This window comes from Carassius auratus, chromosome 38 (assembly GCF_003368295.1).
Source record: "Carassius auratus strain Wakin chromosome 38, ASM336829v1, whole genome shotgun sequence".
Classification (NCBI taxonomy): Eukaryota; Metazoa; Chordata; class Actinopteri; order Cypriniformes; family Cyprinidae; genus Carassius; species Carassius auratus.
In genome coordinates this window covers 6,815,559-6,839,683 of record NC_039280.1, presented here as the reverse complement: position 1 = coordinate 6,839,683, position 24,125 = coordinate 6,815,559, and the positions used below count along the sequence as shown (strand labels likewise).

General features: G+C 37.4%; 3 protein-coding genes across 4 annotated transcripts; 2 read left to right on the top strand and 1 right to left on the bottom strand.

Moving 5' to 3' along the window:
- Positions 1-33: 33 nt before the first annotated feature.
- On the top strand, positions 34-12,193 carry LOC113056834 (WW domain binding protein 1-like). Of its 2 annotated transcripts, none has more exons than XM_026223732.1 (4): positions 34-323; positions 3,118-3,220; positions 5,036-5,197; positions 10,478-12,193. In XM_026223732.1, exons 1-4 carry the CDS (start codon positions 174-176, stop codon positions 11,212-11,214), a joined length of 1,152 nt encoding a protein of 383 aa, XP_026079517.1. In that variant the 5' UTR covers positions 34-173; the 3' UTR covers positions 11,215-12,193. The 2 variants fall into 2 exon arrangements, with proteins under 2 accessions (XP_026079517.1, XP_026079518.1); XM_026223733.1 differs by lacking the exon at positions 34-323 and adding an exon at positions 2,326-2,783.
- A 3,452-nt stretch (positions 12,194-15,645) lies between these two features.
- Positions 15,646-19,896, bottom strand: LOC113056832 (steroid 17-alpha-hydroxylase/17,20 lyase). Its single transcript, XM_026223731.1, has 8 exons — positions 19,498-19,896; positions 19,289-19,427; positions 18,933-19,162; positions 18,253-18,339; positions 17,826-18,035; positions 17,576-17,745; positions 16,511-16,614; positions 15,646-16,432 (listed from the first exon to the last, which is right to left on the bottom strand). Exons 1-8 carry the CDS (start codon positions 19,828-19,830, stop codon positions 16,149-16,151), a joined length of 1,557 nt encoding a protein of 518 aa, XP_026079516.1. The 5' UTR covers positions 19,831-19,896; the 3' UTR covers positions 15,646-16,148.
- A 626-nt stretch (positions 19,897-20,522) lies between these two features.
- borcs7 (BLOC-1 related complex subunit 7) lies at positions 20,523-22,909 on the top strand. The gene is made up of 5 exons (XM_026223730.1): positions 20,523-20,684; positions 20,950-21,012; positions 21,828-21,871; positions 22,230-22,250; positions 22,369-22,909. The coding sequence occupies exons 1-5, from the start codon at positions 20,553-20,555 to the stop codon at positions 22,418-22,420; spliced, it is 312 nt and encodes a 103-aa protein (XP_026079515.1). The 5' UTR covers positions 20,523-20,552; the 3' UTR covers positions 22,421-22,909.
- Positions 22,910-24,125: the final 1,216 nt, after the last annotated feature.

Genomic DNA, 24,125 nt, shown 5'->3' with positions numbered 1-24,125 from the left:
ACGACAGATAAATCATCCAATCGTCGCTACGTTACGTTATAAAACCAGGAAGTATTCGCTTGAACGGACCAATAGCAGCAGGGGGCTGGGCTTGCGGAGACTTTCGGAGTTTGTGAGAGAGTTGAAAGAAAGAAGAAAGAGACGTAACTGAAGCTAGCTCGCAGGCTAGCTTAATGTCCTCCCGTGTCGCAGATGTGTCGAAAGCCACGGGAAAGGACGGAATGTGGGGGGTTGGATATATAAAACAGGGAATGGGCTTGTTTGTAAGTAACGCGGTTATTGGACCGATCGGTTCGGTGACAGTGGAGGCAGCGTTGACCGAGGTAAAAACCCTGTTAGCGTCATTAGCTTAGCCGGTAGATTGTGGCTTCGTCACAAAACCTAGTGAGCTGCCTACTTAGACAGCATTTTGAGGCGCCCTAGGTGCATTTAAACGTTGTTCTCGAGCTCAAAATGCGGTCTACGTAGTCAGCTCGTTAGGTTTTGAAGCACAGCCTGTATGTTTGCTTTCACAGCACTGACTACAAAGCTTACTTAGATGTTTAAGTTTGACATGCCACAAACATATTTTATAAAGTTCGAAAGTGAGCTTTATCGTCCGTTTAAAAAAAAAAAAATTTTTTTAGTAAACTCAACAACCTAGATTACAACAACCTAGAGAGGGCTGATCTGAACAGTTTAGGATATGTTCATATGGCTTTTAAAGTAAATAAATGTACAGGAATATACATTCACTGGTCTATGACATGGACTTTAGGCACCTCGTTAGGCATCATTACTTCTAAGTGTAAAATAAATTTAGTTATAGGTGTAAAGTTGACCCCCTGCAATAGACCAGCATTTAAATTAATATTGTTTAACAGTATACTTTTTGAATTTTAATTTTAATTACATAAAACCTGTCCCTTACCTGTATCCCATCTCAAAAGCCACAAAGTGTTTTTAAGTATGAACACATTAAGTTCTTAAAACACAAAATATATTTAACATTTTTATAGCTAGTAGTTAAAGACACCTAATAAATAATAATAATAATAATGTGGGACCTGATATGTTGACTGCCATATTTTATTTGCCTTACATAACAATGGTGGTTGCCAAAGAAAGGACAGAAAGTAAGGAATTTCAGTAGTCGGTCGGTAGTGACCTTGGCTGCTTTTTAGTAAGTGATTCAATATCTTGAGTGGATCTTTTAAATTCTTTGTTAAAGTCAGCAATTCACACCCTGATTCTGTACATTTAGATTCCTATTTGGACTAATTCTAAAACGTTCAGTGATGTTAATCTGTAAACAGAATACAATTCTTGGAAAGTCTGTTCCATTTCAGTCTTGCTGAGATTACATGTAAATACACAGCCAAATGAATGATTCATAAAGCTTGGTCTCAGGTCGAACATTATCCTTTCTGATGGATAAATAATTAAAAAAGTCTGTCTGTTATTACTGCTGCCACTGAAGTAAGGATGTACAATAGGAAATTTCAATCAGCGCAAGGTTTTATTGGTATTAAGGTTGTGATCATTCTGCCGTCTAATCACAGTTTGAGTTGTACAGTTGACTGTGATTGACTTTTTAATGTTGGCTGTCTAGGAAAAAGCACATATTTAAAAGATTTCAACAATGAAGGGCTAAGGCTGTTTTGACTGTGCTTTTATTCTGGCCTTGACTGATAGGTGTGTATGAAGAAGATGCTCTTCTCTCTGTTGTGACAGGTGGCAGATCAAGGTCAGGGAATGAAAAAAGCAGGGAGCGAGCTGTTTGCTCTCCACAGGTGTTATCTCTGAGGGAATGTAGGTGCCTAAAAGATATGCGGATCTTCGATCTGCTAACATTACAAAAACAACATGCGTGGTGCCTACGAAATGGCGTTCACAGCTTTTACTCCAATAGTCACATTTCTGAAGTCAAACAGGACTTTTGATGAGAGAAGAATTAGGATAGGATCATGAGAAGCTCTACATCACAACCTTTTCAAATGACACACTTCTGTTCAAAAGCTGAGAAGTCTGTTGTTTTTTTCAGGTTTCTTTACTGATGAATGGAAAGTTCAAAGGAACTGCATTTATTTGAAATATAAATCTTTTGTAATATTCTGAATGTTTTTTCTATCACTTTTGATCAATTTATCGTGGCCATGCTGAATATTAATTTCAAAAAGAAAAAATAAATCCTCAATGAGCCCAACCAAACTTTTGAACAGTAGTGTACATATCACCTTCCAATGTAAATTCAGCTTTAAAAGAGAATAAATTTACTCGGGCATTATCTCTAAAAATGTATTTGATTGGTATTTTTTGTCTTCTGCATTAACTCAGCTGCCATTTGCCATTCTGTCCATTTTTTTGCACTACATCCAACCCTGCACAGGTTTGCAGCTCTGAACACCCAGGCAAGATTTCAGTTTCGCTATACCTGTATCTAGCACACCACTCGAGACAACTGTCAGGCCAGCAGTTGTCATCGATGTCTGCGTGTATGTGAGAAAAGCACAGATCGCTTGTCTGTTCATCCTGTTTACTTGCATTCCCTGGCAGCCCTCGCTAAGTCTGAAATGCCATGAGGGAGGCTGTGTATGTGTGTGTTTAAATCGAGCCCCTCCAGCTAATAAAGGGGGCAGTTCATGTCACACTGTACCATGTGTGGGTGGTGGGTGGCCCGAGCCCGACCTTCCTCTTCTGTCTCTCCCTTGGTCTTTGCAGCCCTGTGTAACAAAACTCTGTCTCTGCTGTGTTGATTTCCCTATCAGACGCCTATCATGCCTTTTCTCCTGGGGTTTAGACAGGTAAAACAAAAGCAGAGGAATCAGCATTATTATTTTTTTATATAATTATCAAACGTAACTTGATATGGAAGTATAAAACCGTCTGATCAAAGATTTGCAAAGAGATCTTACCTGTCAGCTGTATTAATGTGCTGGGTATTATCACCTGTATGTATCACTGTCTTGGAGATATTTATTTACTTGATTTATTATTATACTTATTCGTTTGGCTATATATTGCAGTGAAACGTTGTTTTAGGTTAGTTTTTCGCCATCAAAAAAAGCCTTTGGTGCACAGAGCTGTTCTGGGATCTGTGATGATAATATGCTTATATTTTCTGTTTGGTTTTTGCAGACCCGGCTGCCTTGTGTAGGAGTGAACAACCAGAGCTACTTCTGTGATTCGGGCCACTGCTGTGGAGAATCTCAGTGTTGCAGCTATTACTATGAGGTGTGGTGTAAGTATCTAAGTCCTTCCTGCCTACACATGCTGTAAGATGAGGTCTGTCCATGCTGTACCTGTTCTCTGTAGTGTATGAAACATCCTCAAATTGCTTTGGATATGCGTGTAGTCCTTTCAAGTGCATATTGGTTGTGTAATATAGAGTCGTCCCAATTCCAGGACACTGTAAACTCTTGATAGAAAAGGCAGCCGGTCTAGATTTTTTAAAAGTTCGATTACATTCAACCTTGAAATGGTTCAGCATTTAAATACAGTTGTAATAGCATTTAGGGGTGTAACATGCCACCTGTTTTTGTTCTTTCAAAAGTTGTTTGCGGCAAGCAGCCCAAGCTTTTGATGCTAGCTTTGGGTCGGACAGGAGGCGGCAAGCCTTGGGAAAAGACATCCCAAGTCATGGCTCATGTTTGACAATGTAATTGTTCTGTTTCCGTAAATAGAAAAGGGATTTAGGTATTCAATCACGTAGCTTACTGGAACCAGATCTGCTATCATTTCTAGCACAAATGTAAGTGACAGTTCAAACGGATATAATGTTGTTGTTTTTTTTAACCTTTTTTTTTTTAACATATTTTATAGGTTTTAATGAGTGTGATATGTGTGTGTTGCTTCTAACATTTGTCGTTGGCTGGCCCTGATCTAGTTGTTGTTCGGCCCTGTTCACGTCCGTTGGCGATGTTCCTTTCCTGTGTTATCAAATTACCCCTCTGCCTCTGGTGAACCATCTATTTTAATAACTGAGGACTAACCTCATCTCCACGGTAATTACAGCACATCGTCTGCTGAGTCAAGGGGCTGCACTTTGGGTTTTGTACAACGTGCCAAATACATACTCGGACAGACACAAATCCAGTGTAACCCGATCAGACCAGCCCCTGTAAACAGCTGCCTTAAATTTCTCTATTAGGAAAAGTGGACCCCTCTGTCTGCCAGAAAAGGTCTCTGCTTTATTTGGGGCAAAGTTTCACACTCTTGGATGGATCTCACATGACATTGACCCACACGACTCTTGCCGTTGGCTGATGAGCGTCACACCCTAATATCCAGCACATTCTTCTCTTGTGATCTGGTGCCAAATTGGGAGAAGACATTTCTGTACCAATATGGAAGCATTTTATAGATATCATTTTGTTTTTGTGAAGAAATTAATATTTTAAGCACAGATGCTTACAATAAAAGTCACAATAAAGATATGCAAATAAAATGCAACAAAATATTTTTAACCCATTTTTTTATTTTCCATCCTTCAGAGAATCCTGAAAAAAGTATCACTGTATAAAAAAAATGCATCAATGTATAATAAACAAATTTTGAACACCAAATAAGCATATTAAAATGATTTCTGAAGGATCATGTGACAGTGAAGACTGGCACCACAGGAATAAATTGCACTTTGAAATATATTAAAATATGAACGTTATTGTAAATTGTAATATTGTTTCACTGTATTGCTCTTTTTACTGTATTTTTGATCAAATAAATGCAGTCATCATAAGCATTAGAGACTATTTTCTAAAAACATTTTAAAAATAATAAAAAACTCCATACTTTTAAATAATAGCGTATACAAAGTGTGCATCCAAAAAATCGAAATGTTAGACTAATGAAGTTTGACTCTGGGTGGAGCTTTAAGACAAGACGCAAAGAAAATAGAAACCAATCAACTAATAAAACCTCTTGTCAGACAACACTGGTGACAACGACCTCGATTAACATGGACGAGTTGTGATTTATGGTGTGTTGTGCCTGCTTCGGACATGATGTTCTCTTCCCTCATTAACAGTACTGTGTTATCTGTGTGCTCTTTCATCAGGGTTTTGGTTGGTCCTGACTCTCATCGTCATTGTGGGCTGCTGCTGTTTGTGCCACCATCGTCGAGCCAAACACAGACTACAACAACAGCAGCGGCAGCATGAGATCAACCTCATCGCTTATAGAGAAGCCCATAATTACTCCTCTCTACCCTTCTATTTCAGTCAGTATCCGATTCATTCCCCTGTCATTCTACCTCTATAATCAATACAATACAGTATGAATTTATCTCTCAAGGTGCAATTTAGTTTTGGCCACAGAGATTGAATCAGACACTAATGTAAAGGTGAAGAAAAAGGATGATTGGAGTTATGCAAAGATGCAAACTACTCACCTTTCAGTGACAGTTCACTTTTTTTTAAATCAAAATAGGTCACCTATGAGATTTACTTAGATCCAATGAGAAAGGTGACGGGGTCTCATAAGGGTGCTTGTGATCTTACAATAGTGAATAAAGAACTGGGGCTGGTTGCATAAACCTGTTTAGACTAGTTATAGACTAGTATTTCCTTTACTCTTTACTTCAGAAACTATGTATAAAAAGGGTAATATTTTATATATTTGAGGTCTGTGATGTGGGAACGGTGAAGAGAGAGAGGGAAAGCTTTTTGTTCTGTTGTGGAAATTCTAATTCAATAACAATTTGTAGAGACTGAGAATGAAAAACCAAACAGGGTTTTGTCTTTGTATTGCTTTAATTCTCTGCAGAGAATGATCTGGTTTACACACAGCTTCTGAGTCTGTGTGCAAAGAGATAACACACAGACTTACAGCCCACTTTTTATAGAATGTAAAAAGATACATTGAAGGACAGACTAGGACCTTTGAGCCAATCATGTTGCTCAGTGCACATCACATCATAACTCATGCACATCTCATCGTAGATGCCTGGTAACTTTCAAAAACTGCCCATCCCTGGTACACAGTTGCCCTCAAATGTTGTTTTTCAACCTAAAGCAGTTACGTGCACAAGTTACATAAAATAACTCAATGTCCCTATGGACTTCATATACTACCTTATTCATTGTATGTTAAAAAAGATACTTAAATGAGATTAATGCAATCAATGCCAAATTAACAAAACTAAAAATTTCCATAACACTCCTCCCTTTTGATCATTATTGATCACTTTTACTGATTAAATGTAGATAAATTTATGAATACACTACCCTTATAGTTTACATCAATCATGTAAATTCAAGATTTTAAACACCATTACTCTTATAAGGGTGAACAAAGCATTTGCATTGTTTTTTTTTTATGGAACATGGTCATTCCTAACATATAAGCAAGCTATAAAGAAAACAATAACTCTTATATTTGATTATATGTAAAAATCTTAGTGTGATATTCAAACAGAAGAAACTTTCTTAACATTCCTTCCAGTTGCATCATCTTGTAACACGGACAATGACCTGCTTTAGACATTCTTTATTCTACAACATGTAATGCTTGCTTACTACTCTTCTTCTGTAGAGCTGCTGCAGGTGTCAGATTTTAGCATCTCATTGTGTTCATCATTTACATCAGAAGTACTTGCATATAAAAGTCATTATACATTAACATCTGTTGAACTACTAAAGATTTCATGATTTAATTTACAGCTCTTCTAATCATTCCCACTACACAAGGTCACATGCACAGCAAAAATAAATTCATGGCCAGTGCTGAGATGACAATTAACCCAATGTATTCTTCTTTCTGCCGTAAACCCTTAAACCAATTCCATTCCCAATCATCATTGGCATTTACTTCTCTAGCTGTTAACCTGTGAATTGAATTAGTCATGTTTTGAATATATTTCCCACAAGTACACACACATCCCCGCCAGGAGATGCGGAGAGCTGGTCCAGAACAAATCTTGCAGTGCAGTCAGCCTCAGTCCTCGTAGTTTCTTCTTGATGTCTTCCATCATCACCTTAGTAGTGTTCATGAAACTCATCCGTTCATACCTTGCAAATTTCAACATAAATTTGAAGAAGGCTGACCCCCAAGTGACGGTATTACAGCATGGAAGAACTTCTCAGCTCCGTTCCAGAGCCCGTGTTCCCTCTTGTCGAGTTGGTCGTGTAGTTTCGCTGCAGTGGTCGGATGGTATTTCTCCTAACAGCTCAAGTCCCTCGCTGTCATCCGTTGGCCCAAACTGACCTCAGATCACCTCCACACAGTGATGTTGCTGCGTGTTCAGCTCCCATTCACCACTGTATGATTGTTCACCTAAGTCAGCCAGACGTCCCCCTTGGCACGGGGCAGCTGGTCAATCACTTTACTGAGCTGTAGCCCTCTGGTGGCGCTGGAACCTTCCTGACTTGCATGTACCCACGTAGCTCCCTCTGCCACTTTAACCTCTGTGTTATCATCAAGACCTGATATCATGCAAGACTCCTTCCACTGGCTTGGGCAGAGTGTCCTTTACCTGCTAAGATATCTGAGAGAGAACGAGAGACAACTTTCTACTACACTTTAGCATGTCATCTTCACACAAGACTGTAGAGGACAGTGGTTGTGGTTCTGGTCCTACTCCACTGGAAGTTGGCCTGTCAAACAAAATTTCAAATGGACTCAAGTTAGACTTTGTTCTTTTTCTCATTCTCATATACATTAACACAATGGGGAGTGCTTTTACCCAAGACAGTCCTGTTTGCTCACAACACTTCATTAATCAGTTCTTTTATGTCACATCTGACTGATGGTTTAATTTGCATTATCAATTATGTTTGTACATTATATTATCAATTCGCTGATTTGGAAGTGGGTGTGCCACTTGAGACATCATTTGCCCTCTGTCCACTTTGCTTGTGGCACAGATCATACATGATTGACAATACCTGTCTGCAAAGGAAATGAATCCCTTTGTGGACCAATATTAATTTAGCAAATCAAACATTCCCCCTTTACTCATGTGATCTAGGCCATGTACAAGTTTTGCATAGTGTGGGAAAAAGTGTTTTGGCAGACATGGTCTGTCTTCAGTATTGGCCTGTTTTCAGTTTGCACTCGGCCTTCACCCGTTGTTTCTTGTCGTCTGCTGTGGCAAAAGCTTGCATTGCTGTAAGATAATCAGAATGGAGTGTGAATCAATCATTGTTAAATGTTACACAGGTAAAAGAAGGTTCTGTTCTCATAGCTGTGTCCTTCGCCTTGGTATCAGCTTACTTGTTACCTAAAATCACAAAATCATAACTTTTGGAATATGTGACGCATTTGCAGATAGCAACTAACTTTGGTAGCAAAATTGCTTCAAACAATCCAGGTCAGTTTGTCATGGGGTTGCAAGCCAAAGCACTTAGGGGCGATTCTTTGATAACATAATTTGGAATGAATGTTCGACAATACGAACACATGCCCAAAAATGACATTAGTTGCTTTTTCATGATAAGCTTTAGAATCTTTTGTATTGTCTCTCTTTGTTTTTCAGATTAGGATTTGCCATTTTTAGTGATGATGACCCAAAAATGTCACCTCCATTTTTACAAACTGCAGTTTTGACAAACTGACTTATGACCCTCAGTAGCCAAAAGTTTGACAGTATCTTGTTCGTATATTTCTTAATCTTTTAACAGGGAAAATAGGTGTACGCACAGGAGAATTTTCACAGAGCACAATTACCCCAGCTGATCTTAATGATTCAAAAACTGGTGTTCACAGAGTCTGTAATCAGACTTTGTTGTGACTTGAACTGGTTCCCAATTTTTAACCAGCCCCAAGTCAAATTTAGATAAAGCCCAAAGTGTTTTAGGGAATTCTTTGAGCAATGGGTAAGTCTCTACTTCCTCCTCCTGAGAGAAAGTTTTTTTGTCATTGTGTCATCAATTACACAGACTGTACGTACAGCTTTAACAGCAGTCCCGTGCAAACACATTCGGTATGCAGACAGTGTTGGATTGTATTCAACATTTTCCTCTGCTGTCTCAACCCAATTCACATAAAAAATACACATTTTTACAAATAAATCAATGTCTTCCCTATGGTCATTGTTCTTTTTGGACAATGAAACATGTGGAAGAGAATCAAACAACATTTGCTCATGAGAGACTTGGACCTGGAACGCGTCCTCTTTACCTCACACTTGGTCGTCACCACCGTGTGGCTTCGCACTTACTCGCATGAAGTCTTATCACCCCCGTCCTGCTTACCTGCAACAGGCCCGTTTTTCCGTACCCGTGAAAAATCAGTCTCGCGTACCTGCAAAACTATCCTGTTTCACGTACCGGCGACAAACTGTTTCACGTACAGGCAAACGTACGCGTACCAGTGAAAACTCGTTGCACTATATCTATGAAACCATTCATTAGTTCCACTTACCCGTGAAAAAACCGTACACATACCGGCGACCCGTGGGGTGTCTTGGACTTGCAACATAAGGTCTAGGAATATCAAACCGCAGTTTACCAAATTAGAAACCCAATTTTGTAATTTTTAAGGTTATTGGAATTTCAAAATCAGTCTCACCGTTTGTAGCACGCGTTTTCTAATCCGTTGAGAAACCAGCAGTGAAGGTCCACAAGCCCTCAGACGTCAGTCCCCCCTTCCCTGAAACCTTTTTGGGGTTTAGGGCTAAACCCTTTGTGGGTTTAGTGTGATCAGCCAACTAACGTTCACAAGTTACATAAAATAACTCAATGTCCCTATGGACTTCATATACTACCTTATTCATTGTATGTTAAAAAAGATACTTAAATGAGATTAATGCAATCAATGCCAAATTAACTAAACTAAAAATTTCCATAACAGTTCTGTTCAGCATTGCCGTTTAATCAGCCAATATTGTCTTAAATAGCCTGCATAGCACTTCATCTTTTAGAACGTAGGATTTTGACCAAATATATTCAATCTTGATTTTTGTAAAAAGTTGCAACAAGATTTTTTATTTGATTTTCTTTGAAACAGTTTTGGACATATACGTTTTGGACATATATGGTAATAAAAATATTAGTAAAAATACATTAAAGTAACTACAGATGAGCATATAAAGCAAATATCTTTAAAAGAAATTCCATGTGGAGGATGCCTCCGATCTGCACCTTTTTTCCTCCTTACCTGTTTGCATCTCTGGTTATAGTTGGGTGCAATGTAAACTGTTCTATAAGCTTTTTCTTAGAGTGTACAAAGAAATATCTTTTGAAAATATACAACATATGAAATATACAATAATGCAAGTGGAATAGTTAACAAAGATAGATTGGGTACATTTATGAGTTATTATTATAGTTATTTATTTTATGAGTTACTATTATTCTAGAATGCCCAACAAAGCAGTACAAGTTGGATAAGAAGTATGCAGATCAGTGATAACTGTCTGTAAATAGCTAACAATAATATCTGAATCAAGTTATTAAGAGCTTGGAAGTACTACTACTAGATCTGTTCATTGCCCCTTGGAAGAAATGCATGCTTTAGTCGCGACCAGTCAATAAATGCATTTCTTCGTACTTTTCTCCAGGGTTCCTGCCTGGTTACCTCTTACCAGCTTATGAGGAAGTTGAGAACAGACCACCGACGCCCCCACCTCCATACAGTCCCTCTCATCCAGGCCAGTCCACCAGCATTGACCCAATGTGCTCTGAACAACCAGAAGAGCTCTGCCCTCCACTGCAGTCTAGCCCCGTCGTCCCGTCTGCATCTGAGAACTGTTCCTCGGGACCCTGTGTAGAGCAGCCACATACTCCCACTGCACACCGACCTTTCAGAAGCACCTACAAACCACAGTACCTCAGCCGAGAAGAGGACGAGCAGCCCCAGGAGGTGGAGTGTGCTACCTCACACAGCCCCATCAAACAGGGCAGCTCCGGTGAGGATCTGACTGAACCCGTAGAAGATTGTTCTCCCGACATCAAAGACAAGACTCCAGGACGCCACCGGCGCTTCACAGGTGACTCTGGGATTGAGGTATGCGTTTGCAACCAGGGGCCCGGGGATGGAGAGGAAGAGGAGGAGATGAAAGAGCTTGTAGGGCACATGGATGGAGGGACGCTTGAGGACCAGGACTTCTGTGAAAGCTGCAACCTCCATGGAAGCAGCCCTCCTCGTGGTCCAGGGGATGAGGAACAGGGCCTGGCTGCCTCAGACATGCCTCTAGAGCACAGAGAGCATCAGCGACCTCCAGTCTGCCTCCATCTGCACACCATCAACGAACAGGACGGTCCGCATCACGCAAGCAACACAGACCCCCAGAGTTGAGCACAACCGGTTCCAGCAGAGACTTACTTTAGACTGCTGTCCCCTTTAGGTTCTTGAGATACATCAGTTTGTACTGTCAGCAATGCCACTTTGGTTGTACTTTGAGTGTGTGAGAGTGAGAGAGAGGGAGGGAGGGAGGGAGAGAGAGAGTTTTAGAAGGGTGTTAATGTGTGAGTCCTCGAGGTTTTATGGATTAATAGGGTAATCTAGTAAAGTCTGTTGCCTCACAGAGAGATCACAATCAAAGCCAAAGGGGAAATTCTCCTTAGTTTATAGCCTTATTGAGCTCTGGGGGACATGCCTGTAGATTTGGAAGCTTATGTTGCTTTTTGGGGGATGATTTCCTCCTTCTGAGATGAAGATTGCACACAAGGTCAGGGGATATTGATTTGTGCTGGCTTTTGCTCCTGAGTTCTTACCTGTAATGTCATTTAAAAATACTTAAAGGGACAGTTCACCCAAAAATGAAAGATCCGTCTTTTAGTCTCTCTTGAGGAATTCCAAATACACAAGACGTTTGTTCATGTTTAAACGCAAATGAAGATATTTTTAATAAAAAGAGTATATTCCACTAAAAGTGGGTGCTTTAAAAAGATTGTAAAATAAATCCATATGCACATGCATAGAGCACATCAAATATGGTCCATAAAGAATGAAACGCATGATGCGTGAGAACTAGTGAAGTTCAAGCAAGTACAGTTGAAATTATTCTTCCATGGTTCTTGTTAAATATGAATAAAAGCTTGAATCAAATTAATTATATAAGCCAATTACGTCTCTTCAGAAGACTTTGATTAAACCACTTGATTCATATGGATTCATTTATGATCTTTTTATGAACTTTTTGAAGCATCAATATTCATGTGGAAGGAGGTACAGAAATATTGCAGGTTTGATTAAAAGTAATTGATAACATAATTTTCAGTTTTTGGTGGATTATCCATTTAAGATTATAATGTGCATGATAAAAAATGGAAAAGACAGCCACAGAGCAGTCTGTTAAAACTTCAGAGCTTTAATATTCACTTGTTGTTTCTTGTTTTTCTTTCTTGTCTTTTTTCTGAAAATGTTTGATCTGGAGTATCTGCATGATGCTATTCAGAACAATGAAGGAAAGCAATTATCTCAAATATATATTTTTTGTATCAATAAGTGAATGTGCTCCCCTACCTAGCAGAGTATGGTTGCCATTTTGTTTATTTTGTCTCATCATTGTAAACATGGTCTTAGGCTTTATCCAATGTTTTGCATGATTATTTGCTTAAACTGAATACATTCACATGCTATATACTAGTACGTTTTGAACTCCATTATGCAAATACTCTTCAAATGAAGGCTGAAAATACCTTAGTACAGTATTGTTCAAAATAATAGCAGTACAATGTGACTAACCAGAATAATCAAGGTTTTTAGTATATTTTTTATTGCTACGTGGCAAACAAGTTACCAGTAGGTTCAGTAGATTGTCAGAAAACAAACAAGACCCAGCATTCATGATATGCACGCTCTTAAGGCTGTGCAATTGGGCAATTAGTTGAAAGGGGTGTGTTCAAAAAAATAGCAGTGTCTACCTTTGACTGTACAAACTCAAAACTATTTTGTACAAACATTTTTTTGTTTTTTGCAATCCTGTGAATCACTAAACTAATATTTAGTTGTATGACCACAGTTTTTTAAAACTGCTTGACATCTGTGTGGCATGGAGTCAACCAACTTGTGGCACCTCTCAGCTGTTATTCCACTCCATGATTCTTTAACAACATTCCACAATTCATTCACATTTCTTGGTTTTGCTTCAGAAACAGCATTTTTGATATCACCCCACAAGTTCTCAATTGGATTAAGGTCTGGAGATTGGGCTGGCCACTCCATAACATTAATTTTGTTGGTTTGGAACCAAGACTTTGCCCGTTTACTAGTGTGTTTTGGGTCATTGTCTTGTTGAAACAACCATTTCAAGGGCATGTCCTCTTCAGCATAGGGCAACATGACCTCTTCAAGTATTTTAACATATGCAAACTGATCCATGATCCCTGGTATGCGATAAATAGGCCCAACACCATAGTAGGAGAAACATGCCCATATCATGATGCTTGCACCTCCATGCTTCACTGTCTTCACTGTGTACTGTGGCTTGAATTCAGAGTTTGGGGGTCGTCTCACAAACTGCCTGTGGCCCTTGGACCCAAAAAGAACAATTTTACTCTCATCAGTCCACAAAATGTTCCTCCATTTCTCTTTAGGCCAGCTGATGTGTTCTTTGGCAAATTGTAACCTCTTCTGCACATGCCTTTTTTTTAACAGAGGGACTTTGCGGGGGATTCTTGAAAATAGATTAGCTTCACACAGACGTCTTCTAACTGTCACAGTACTTACAGGTAACTCCAGACTGTCTTTGATCATCCTGGAGGTGATCATTGGCTGAGCCTTTGCCATTCTGGTTATTCTTCTATCCATTTTGATGGTTGTCTTCCGTTTTCTTCCACGTCTCTCTGGTTTTGCTCTCCATTTTAAGGCATTGGAGATCATTTTAGCTGAACAGCCTATCATTTTTTGTACCTCTTTATAGGTTTTCCCCTCTCTAATCAACTTTTTAATCAAAGTACGCTGTCCTTCTGAACAATGTCTTGAACGACCCATTTTCCTCAGCTTTCAAATGCATGTTCAACAAGTGTTGGCTTCATCCTTAAATAGGGGCCACCTGATTCACACCTGTTTCTTCACAAAATTGATGACCTCAGTGATTGAATGCCACACTGCTATTTTTTTGAACACACCCCTTTCAACTAATTCAACTAATTGCCCAATTGCACAGCCTTAAGAGCGTGCATATCATGAATGCTGGGTCTCATTTGTTTTCTGAGAATCTACTGAACCTACTGGTAACTTGTTTGCCACGTAGCAATAAAAAAATATACGAAAAACCTTGATTATTCTGGTTAGTCACATTGTACTGCTATTATTTTGAACAATACTGTATATAGATTGAACCCAGCTTGTACATTTACACTCGGTGCCTTTGTTGATTTAGGTAGTTTTCATATGCCTTAGAGAAGAGTGTGTCTCGTAGTTTTGATTTCTGCATAAAATAAGGGCCAGTATGAGTGAAGATTTTGCTCAGTGGTAACGTCTTGTTTGAAAGGATAACTTGATAAGCCTTCCATCAAAACCTATCATTTAAATATGTTTTTTGCCTTAATTTAATTTCTATATTCTCCCATAGAGCTTTTAAGTTGTTTTTGTATCTTAACACTGTAAGGGAACTCTTGCACCACTAACATTAACTTATGTAAAGGCCTTATTAAATATTTGAATGTGCGTTTTGTTGTAGCAGACCAGGTAAGGTTACTGTCTTGTTAGTGTAGCACTTAAGTCGGGTTCATGATGAGATTGAGATTTAGTGTTTCTGTGGCAGTGAGACTGAAAGCTGCTCCACTACACTTCACTTCCCTACTGTGTGTGTGTGTGTGTGTGTGTCATTGTAGGATGCTTTAAGTTGATCGTTCTTCAGGCCACTGTGTTTCTTTGACCTTTGGTTTAGATTAGCAGTTGTAGGCGTCCTTTAACAGAGTCTTAGCTTTGGCACAGATGGATCTTCAGATCAGAGTGTTCCTTTGTAAATGGTAGCTAATTTTCTATCAGAAGTGATGTGGCCGGTAAATTAAGTTCCTAGTGTGTTGGCTGGAAGAAAAAAAAAAACGGTTCGGGAGGTAGTTTTCAACATTTACGTGGTGCCTTCAGAAATATTTTTGTAGCAGTATTGTTTGGCAAAATCTAAAATTGAGGATTCTGAATGTTTGGACCAGTTATAGCATCAAAATTATTTGACCGATTAAGTGAAGCTTGAAGCTACGAAGTCAACTATGTTTCTGTAGTTCTAGTCGCCATTGCTTTCTATCGTCTTTTGATGTTTGAGACCAAAGGTATTGATTAAAAGTGGAAATCTGTGTCACTGTTTTGGGTAGCTCACTGTGAATGAGATGTTCATTTGTTTTGCCTAAAAAAGTTGTCATTGCACTGTTTTGACACTGAGCAGTGTGTGTGTGTGCGCGCGCTTGATGGTGACAAAGGCTTTGCAAGCCAACTGCTTTTTTTTCTCTCTCTTAATCTTTGATTCAAGCCTGGTACTATGTTTTAGCTTTGTATCCATAGTCACTTTCTTTTTATATATGAAACTGTCTTTTCCGCATTTTATAAGAAGACTCAACCAAATTAAAGAGTATCAAAGATGTTCCATATGAATAAAAAAAGCTTTGAAAGCCTGTGGATTTCTGTGAGTGGTTCAGTTACACATCCAAAATGGCAGTTTTTTCCTTTTTCAGCCATTTTTGTTCTCAAAGTATTTTTTCTTATTCATTTTCCTATAGGGATTTCTTAAAAGTCTTTAAAAAAGAAAAAAAAAGAAAGGAAATTAGACAAAAATACAAAAGACTGTGTACTTAATAGTTTTATTGAAGGAAAGAAGAAATTGACAACTAAAAAATTGTGGGAAAATAACTTGATTTAAAGATGATTATGCGTGTATAGAAGCAATATTTACATTTGTTTTACAAATTTAAGTATTTGAGAATGCAGAGAAATTACATCATAAGAGTGTACTTTTTTGCTTGTTTTGATTTTCTGATTGGTGGATATTTCTTTGCAGAATTATGGGTAATGTTTTTTTTTCATCAAAAATTCCATGTTGAAATAATGTGGACTGATGACTTCAGCAAAAGCACATACCATTGGTTAACAGTTCAGTTGCCCATGGAGAAAATGAATGGGATTTTTACCTCCAGAACTTGACTGTTGCACTCTATCCAATTACTGTTGACCATGGACTCACACTGTCTTAATATATTAATTATATTCATGTCTGATCTGTGATATTCAATAGCAGGCATCATAAAAAATGAGGACTGTCTCAAGAGTACAAAAGACACATAATTTACTCAGCAGTGCTGGGTTAGTGGGGATTTTTCCCAACCTGCTCTTAGTTTAGCAATGACTTTAAATTTCTTGGGTTGAAGAACCACACCAAACTTGCCCTGGAGGTCAGGCAGAGGCTGGCCAGTGGGCATCCCTAGTGTGAATCTTTGCAAAATCCATGACAGGAAGAGGAAGAGTTCCATCTTCGCCAGGGCCTCGCCGAGACACACTCGAATCCCTGCACCGAAGGGCAGATAGCTGGGCGAAGGGCAGCACAAACCATCACCCTCCTCGTTCAGAAATCTCCCTGTCGGATGAGAGGATTCATTGTATTTGGAAATGTTCACAGATTACATGAATGTTTGTTATCACTACAGATTCTCACCTGGGTCAAACAGCTCAGGATTCTTCCATTCCTTCTCATCATGATGTAAAGACCACAGGTTAATAATGACTCGGGTTCCTTTCTTCACAGCGTATTCTCCCACACTGTCAAAGAGAGCAGAGAAGACATCACATCAGGATTTGATATGAACATGAAATTTTTGCAACCCCGAGGGTAAAACTTGGAGGTTTTTATTTTTCAAATATTCAAATGATGTTCATTAAAGCAGCAGTAGGTAACTTTTGTAAAAATATTTTTTTTTCATATTTGTTAAACCTGTCATTATGTCCTGACAGTAGAATATGAGACAGATAATCTGTGAAAAAATCAAGCTCCTCTGGCTCCTCCCAGTGGTCCTATTGCCATTTGCAGAAATTCATCCGCTCCCAGTAAGAAACAACCAATCAGAGCAGCGGTCCGTAACTTTGTTTGTGTTCAAAATGTAGAAAAATGTATAGAATAAGCGAGTACACCATGAATCCATTTTCCAAACCGTGTTTTTAGCTTGTCCTGAAACACTAGGGTGCACCTATAATAAGTGTTTATATCTGGACTATTTTAGATTGCTTCGGGGGTACCGCAGTGGAGTAACCCAGTACCTTTGTGATTCTTCATAGACATAAACAGAGAGAAGTAGTTCCGAAGTAGTTACGATGTTCTTCCGCAAGACGCAAGCAGTTCTGTTTATTAACCGCTAGAGCATCAAAAGTTACCTATCGCAGCTTTAAACATCAAAAACAAATGGCAAATAATCATCCAAATTAATAAAATATGAAATAAAATGGAATGGAATAAGCTACTACTCAAAAGTTTGAGGTCTGTAAGATAAATACAACTTTCAGAAATCATTCTAATACGGTGATTTCTAGCTCAAAAACATTCCCACTTATTATAAATGTTGAAAACAATTTTTTTGGATACTGTGATGCATTTTTTCAGTAAGATTTGGTCAAAAGTAGAAAAATTTCTTTCACAATTTCATGCATCCTTGCAAAATAAAGGAAAATATATTATTTATTATTATTATTATTATAAAAAAAATTGTGTTCTTTTTTTTAACCCTACGTAGAGTCTTGGAGTGCCACATGAGGGATGAGAAGTGGGGCGACAGGTCGGATCCTCAGAACTTCTCTTATTGTGGCCTCAAGATAAGGCAAATTCCCTCTGTCACTGAGCTGAGGCTGTCTGTCTTTTCCAATCTTATTGTCCAGCTCCTCCTGAATCTTTCTCTGCACCTAATGCCAAAAAGAACATCTATTAAGTTTGGTCATTGCAAGAACTGATTCCTAATTGCCAGTTGGGAGCAGTTTATTACCTGTGGATTATGGACAAGGTAAGCTATCGACCATTTGAGTACAGTAGTAGTGGTTTCCACCCCTGCCCCGAAGATGTCCCCCACAGTCATGAGCACGTGGTCTTCAGTTAAACCAACATCATGAGTGCTGGTGTTATTATTCTCTGAGCTTCGTTTGGCCCTCAGAAGTGCATCCAAGAGATCCCGCTGGACGTTGTCGCTGTAATCCACCTGCAGAGGGAGACGAATCCCAGGATAATGAGGGAGAAATCATAGCAAAGCACCGACTTTTTCTCAGTGACAGCATCTAGTTTACACTACACTAATTTATAATATATGTAATGTTAAAATCCATTTCCACACAGCTTCTCTGAACTCATGTTGATTACTAACAGGGAATATTCCACATTTTCATTTGCATTTTTTAACAGTGAAAATGCACGCTTACCTTGTGCTCCTCATATTTCTTTTGAAGCAGTTTGTCTCTGATTGAAACACACTGTTTTAGGATTTTGAGGTCTTTGTTTGGGAATATCTTGGAGGAAAAACACACATGTAGGCTATTTGAATTCAAAGCATAAGACAAAAATAATTTTTATTATATCTTAGGTAACTAACCACTAGGAAACCCAAGAATTAACGTTCAAAAGTAAGATTCGTTTGAAAGAAATCAATACGTTTATTCAGCAAGGATGCATTAAATTGATCAAAAGTGACAAAACGATACAGTATTTATAATGTCATTAAACATCTTCTGTTTCAAATAAATGTGGTTCTTTTTGAATTTTTTGTTCATCAAAGAAGCCTTAACGAATGTATTGCTGTTTTCACATAAATATAAGCCAGTCTAGTATTCTTGAGCAGCACATCAGCATATTAAAATGATTTTTGAAAGAGACACTAAAGACTTGCGTAAAACAGTATGCTGAAAATTCAGCTTTGCATCACTGAATTTTTGCATAAATTCCATTCTAAAATTAGAAATTAGATAATAGTTATTTTGAGTTCTGAAATGACTGTTTTTACTGTAATTTTTATCAATTAAATACAGCCCTGGTGAGACCTCTTTCCAAAACAATTAAGAATCTTGCTGTTTATGACACATCATTATCACATATTAAAGCTTACCTGCAGCCATGGGAAAATATCCACCAAGCTGTCCTTAGCGACTGTATCAACGATTCCCTGACTGTACTGGAGCATGGCCTCAAACTCAGCATCTCCACGTTTGTATGAGGAGTTGAAACACAAGGCACACACCACGTTTGTGACGGCACGAGTCAGCTCCGGTGCCAGATCCACAACGCTGTTCTGGGTTTCAGTCAACATGTCACACATAGAGCTGGCCTCCCTGGAGACTTCAGGTGGAAAGTAAAAATTAGGTAGAATGCCATGATTTGTATACTTTTCATTTTTTTATGCATTTTTTATCATTTACATTGCTTTATAAAGTTGAATATCATGTTGGTTGCAGTGATACTCACTTATCTTTTCAATACAAATTGAACCTTCACCAAACATGCAAAGAGCTCCATGCACCATTTTCCGATGGAACTTCCATGTGGAACTGTAGTCAGCAAATGCTATATCTTTCCCATCTCGAGTTAACAAGTCTGTTGTAACCTTAAAGACAAACATGTAAAGTAAAGTAAATATTTTAGTGAAATTCAGCTGCTGATGAAAGTTTACTTACAGTTCGTGGCCTCCCGGCAAATATTTTCCCTTTTTTCATCAGGATCTCTTTTGCATGATGGTGGTTGTTCACAATCAGGACTTTATGGGAGCCCATCATGAGGGAATAAAGATCTCCGTATTTCTTCTGCAGCTGCTGAAAGAAGATGTGTGGAGGACAGTCAGTTACGAGGCTGAGGAGACTCCCGATGATGGGGAGTGATGGGAGGCTTGGAGGAGTTCTGCCGCCTGGCACAAATCCATTCATCTTCCTTTTGAGATACAGCGCTAGTAGAGCTACTGTAGATAACAGGCATGAACAGAGAAGCCATGGCAGGATTATTTGGTCAGACATGGTCAGCTACATTCAACCAAGTGTTCACAAGCTCTTCAAATCAGCACTGCCTGTTTGGTCGAGGCGACGGGAGATTTTTATGCGAATTCTTCAATGCCACCTCCTTGACCCTGAAATAGTTTAGCCTCAACTATCTAAGTGTCATCAGGGCTGTTTTCAACATGTTCCCCACATTCAAGAAATGCATGGAGCCCATTTTTTGATTTTCTATTTTATTTGATAAATATATTTTATTTGATATATATATATATAATCTTTTGGATATTTTCCTGAAATTTAAAATGTATTTTCAACTTATACATTTCAAATACAAATACATTTGTACAATTGTACATTTCATACAAATCACAATGGTGATTAAAAGTGTTTATAATCACATTAATAAAAGCAGATTTAAAATTCTAAATAAGAAAAATAAAATGAATTAAAATACTTAAGAAGGAAATATATAAAAATACTCTATATAAAATATTGTGCAATCACACAAGAAATGTGCTATAATAAACTGACTTAACATGCCTTGATTGAACTTAAGTGGTTTGATATTAAACGTATTTTTATTACGTTTTAAAGTTACTTAAAGTTATAAAATGTCTAAGATAAAGATGAAGTTAGATAAAGTTTTCTAAGTAGCCTTACTAAACATCTTCCCCATCCTCTCGTCGTTGTCATTCGCGTTCATATTAGAAATTGTCCCTCGCCTGGAGCCGTAGTAAACAGTGATGGCTTCCTCCGAGACGCAGCCTCGCTTCGGTCAATCTGTTAAAGGTTTATTGTCTGATAAAGTCACTTCTTGCAGTGGAGATGTGATCGCCCTAACCCGTCAAGTGTTGAAAGGATCCAGGAGCCAAGAAGTAAATATACGAAACGTTATATTGTTATATAATACGTTGTATAAGGCGAGATATTTGCCCGGCTATCTGTTTCCTCTTCATAGTAATAACTTACACACCGGATGCAAGCCTAAAAACTTAGTATATCCTGGGATTCATATGCCCCAAAATTTGCCATTATATGATGTCCAGACATGCTGTGATCAGACAGGTGTTCAGTAGGTTTTGAGATGGATGATGAATGCAGTTGCCTCATAAAACAACAGTGGTCTCTTCTACTTTACAGCTACTCAGTCAGGCAGCGAGAAATATGGTAATTCAAGAAGATGCAATTCTGCATTCTGAAGATGTAAGTGAGATAAAGCCAAAATTATTTTCTTTATAAGATACAACAGTATAACAGACTACATCAAATGCATGTAAATAACAGTTGTTACTTTCTGTCTCTCAGTAATATTTCTTGATGATATTTAAATCTTTAGTTTTATGATCAAAGCTCTAGTTTTTACTGTGGCGTGCAAATAATGCAATGCATTGATATGTTTTTTTAGATTTGAATATGATTTTTAAATATAGTTTATTGATAACCAAGTAAACTGATTAAGTTGCTTATACTTAAAGGCATTTTACTTGCTAAAAAAGTAGGGATGCACGATAATATCGGCACAATATCGGTATCGGCCGATAAAAGCTTAAAATGGAATATATGAATATTTCTGCCGATGAGCCAAACCGATATTCTCCAAGTGAAATAATTGACCTGTTTTTCAGATGTGAATGTCTGTCTACATTTGTAAAATAATAAATTTATGGTAGAATCAGTACAGAAGAGATACATGGATTTCTCTTCAGTAAAATTAAAGTTTAAATATATCAGTATATATTTGTATATATATCGGTATCGGCATCGGCCAAAATTATTTTGAAAATATCGGCATATCGAATATCGGCCAAAATCCAATATCGTGCATCCCTATAAAAAAGCATAAACTATCAGTCAGAGGACAGAAGGTTAGGCATGTAGTAGATTGTGTACAACTGATTTCTCAGTAGCTTTGATCATGTTGATAATTTAGAGGCCTTAGAATTCCTTTTATAGAATATGATACAGTTGGCTGTTTAATAAAGCAGATGTAACTTCTCTAAGTATCTTTGATCTTGCAGAGTCTACGGAAGATGTCTATTATAACAACCCACTTGCAGTATCAGTAAGTAGACAAGTATACATATATACTGCATTTATCTACATTAACATCTTGTACTTGTACAAAGGAAAGGCTCGTATACCTCATAAACTTAAATTTAAAAAAATAAAAAAAAGTTTTTTGTAATTCAGTTTTGTACATTAATACAAATTGTGCCTTTGTTTGAATTCCTTCACAAATAAATTTGTTTTCAGCTGTGTTTTATAAAGCGCTATATAAATAATCTTGATTTGACTTGACTTTAACCTTTTTTGATCACTACGTACTTCCCATACTTTAATTTGTGTTATTTCACAGTTTAGACTAAATAAAACAAAACTGAATTCTGATATATTTCTTTCTTTATTTTTTTTTTATCTAGGCAAGAGGCCATTCAAAAGAAGTAAGTCGTTATATTTAGGTCATTCAAATTATTTAAAGTGTTGCATGTTATTTTTATTTTATTTTTATTTTTTTTCTCTAAACATTTGTTAACTCTTCATCTGTAATGTCTTTCACAGTGTAGAACACTCCAAAAACCTGCAGGACCAGCTCAAACACTTGATGAAATAACAGAGCCCTTCTAATAACATGCTGTGGATATCGCATTCTCTAGTTTTCTAGTGATTTTAACAGTAGATTACATTGCTTTTTGAGATGACTCATTGCATAGCAGATTGCTAGTTAAAAAAAAAGAGGCAGAGACCAACATCCTCCTATTCTATAACACCTGATTTTGGATGGTTGTGAAAAACATGCATAAGACCTTCAAGTGAAGGCTTTACTGTGGGAGATTGTTTCCAGTATTCATATTTGTCTTTTTGAAATGATAGTGCAATGTCAAAACAATATTTTTGTCTCATCTTTTAGTGTAAAAACATTTGCTTTTAGACTTTTAGATCCTGCATAGTCAAAATTTCCCAATTCACTGTACACCAAATGTACAAATTGTATTTTCTTGTTAATTTATTTATGTTTTTTTTTTTTTTTTTTTTATGGTGTTGCTGTGCCAAATTAACTCGAATATTTTTTTAGGTTTAGGCCTGGAACAACTTTAATAAATGTATGTGGAAAAGCAATGGGAACGTGTCCTTTGTTGAAAGTTCAAAACAGGGTTAGGTGACAAAGGTTATCCCACATGCAATATCAACAGCTCCTCTGCAAGGGCAAGCAGATGGATGTCCTAGACCTAGAGCAAGGCCTTGTACATAACTATTCACTTCAACTAAGTTTTGACTTGTGTCTGCAAGACTTGTGCAGAATAAAGACTGTGTTTTGTTACATAATAGTCAAAATATAACTATGACCATCAACATATAGTTTCAGCATTGCAATACATTGGATTTTAATGTTGATATGTCCATATTTTATTATTATTATGATTATTATTATTATTATCATCATCAATAAAATAATGAATAATAAAAGAAAAATGTATTTCTGAGAAAAAAAAAATATTAGTTTCCAATATCAACAGCTAATAAATAACAAAGATTAACTTTTAAGTTCTTGGTAAAAGGTCTTTGCACTATGCACATCTGCCCATTCACAGCATCATGGGAGACCTTGAATTGGAAAGAATGTTCTGTACCTCCCCAGTTCAACTTATCAGTACTCAAGGTCTATAATAATGAAGTCAAGCAATCTGCCAAGAGTTTGTGTAAAAGCAAGTCTTGAGGTAATCACTACTATTAGGAGGTTTTTCGAAAGGATGATGTCTTAAACATTAATATATACAAAAATTATGTGGAACATTCACAGCAATCGCTCAAAGCAACATTGTGTGCTTTCTCACATAATGACATTTCCTCCGTAAAAGAATATGCCACTTTAACTTGTGTATCCTTTTTATTTAATTTATGAAACTATGCAAAAAAGACATTTGTAGTTTGCTTTATGATACAGTATATGCACCGCTGTGTGCATACAATATAACTGTGTATAATAAAGCACACTAGAAGAATTTACAGAGCTAATGGTTTTACTGGTCTTTTGCTCTTCAGATCTGCAAAATCATCTTGTTTCATTTTTATATTGCCCTGTTTGACTATGTCAGTTATGAACAAGTGGTATTGATTTTAAAAAAAGGAGGAAAGAAGTCAAAAGATGTCAGTGTTTTGGCTCCCTCTATAGGTAAAACACATTTCCATATAGAGCAAATCAATTGACGAGTAAGTTTACAGGTTTATAGGTTTTAGTGACTGGATGTAATCATGCAAGGACTATAATATGGCTATATATATTATTTTATATAAGTTCATATTGATCTACTGCCTTC

Bases quoted from the DNA above. Each gene is read 5' to 3' on its own strand.
- LOC113056834 (XM_026223732.1), top strand. From the start codon at position 174: ATGTCCTCCCGTGTCGCAGATGTGTCGAAAGCCACGGGAAAGGACGGA. The intron at 324-3,117 runs GTAAAAACCCTG...TGGTTTTTGCAG, and splicing joins TGGAGGCAGCGTTGACCGAG to ACCCGGCTGCCTTGTGTAGG. The intron at 3,221-5,035 runs GTAAGTATCTAA...CTCTTTCATCAG, and splicing joins CTATTACTATGAGGTGTGGT to GGTTTTGGTTGGTCCTGACT.
- LOC113056832 (XM_026223731.1), bottom strand. From the start codon at position 19,830: ATGTCTGACCAAATAATCCTGCCATGGCTTCTCTGTTCATGCCTGTTA. The intron at 19,428-19,497 runs GTAAGTAAACTT...TTTGTCTTTAAG, and splicing joins TTGCCGGGAGGCCACGAACT to GTTACAACAGACTTGTTAAC. The intron at 18,340-18,932 runs GTAAGCTTTAAT...TTTTCCTCCAAG, and splicing joins ATATTTTCCCATGGCTGCAG to ATATTCCCAAACAAAGACCT.
- borcs7 (XM_026223730.1), top strand. From the start codon at position 20,553: ATGGCTTCCTCCGAGACGCAGCCTCGCTTCGGTCAATCTGTTAAAGGT. The intron at 20,685-20,949 runs GTAAATATACGA...TCTACTTTACAG, and splicing joins AAGGATCCAGGAGCCAAGAA to CTACTCAGTCAGGCAGCGAG. The intron at 21,013-21,827 runs GTAAGTGAGATA...TTGATCTTGCAG, and splicing joins CAATTCTGCATTCTGAAGAT to AGTCTACGGAAGATGTCTAT.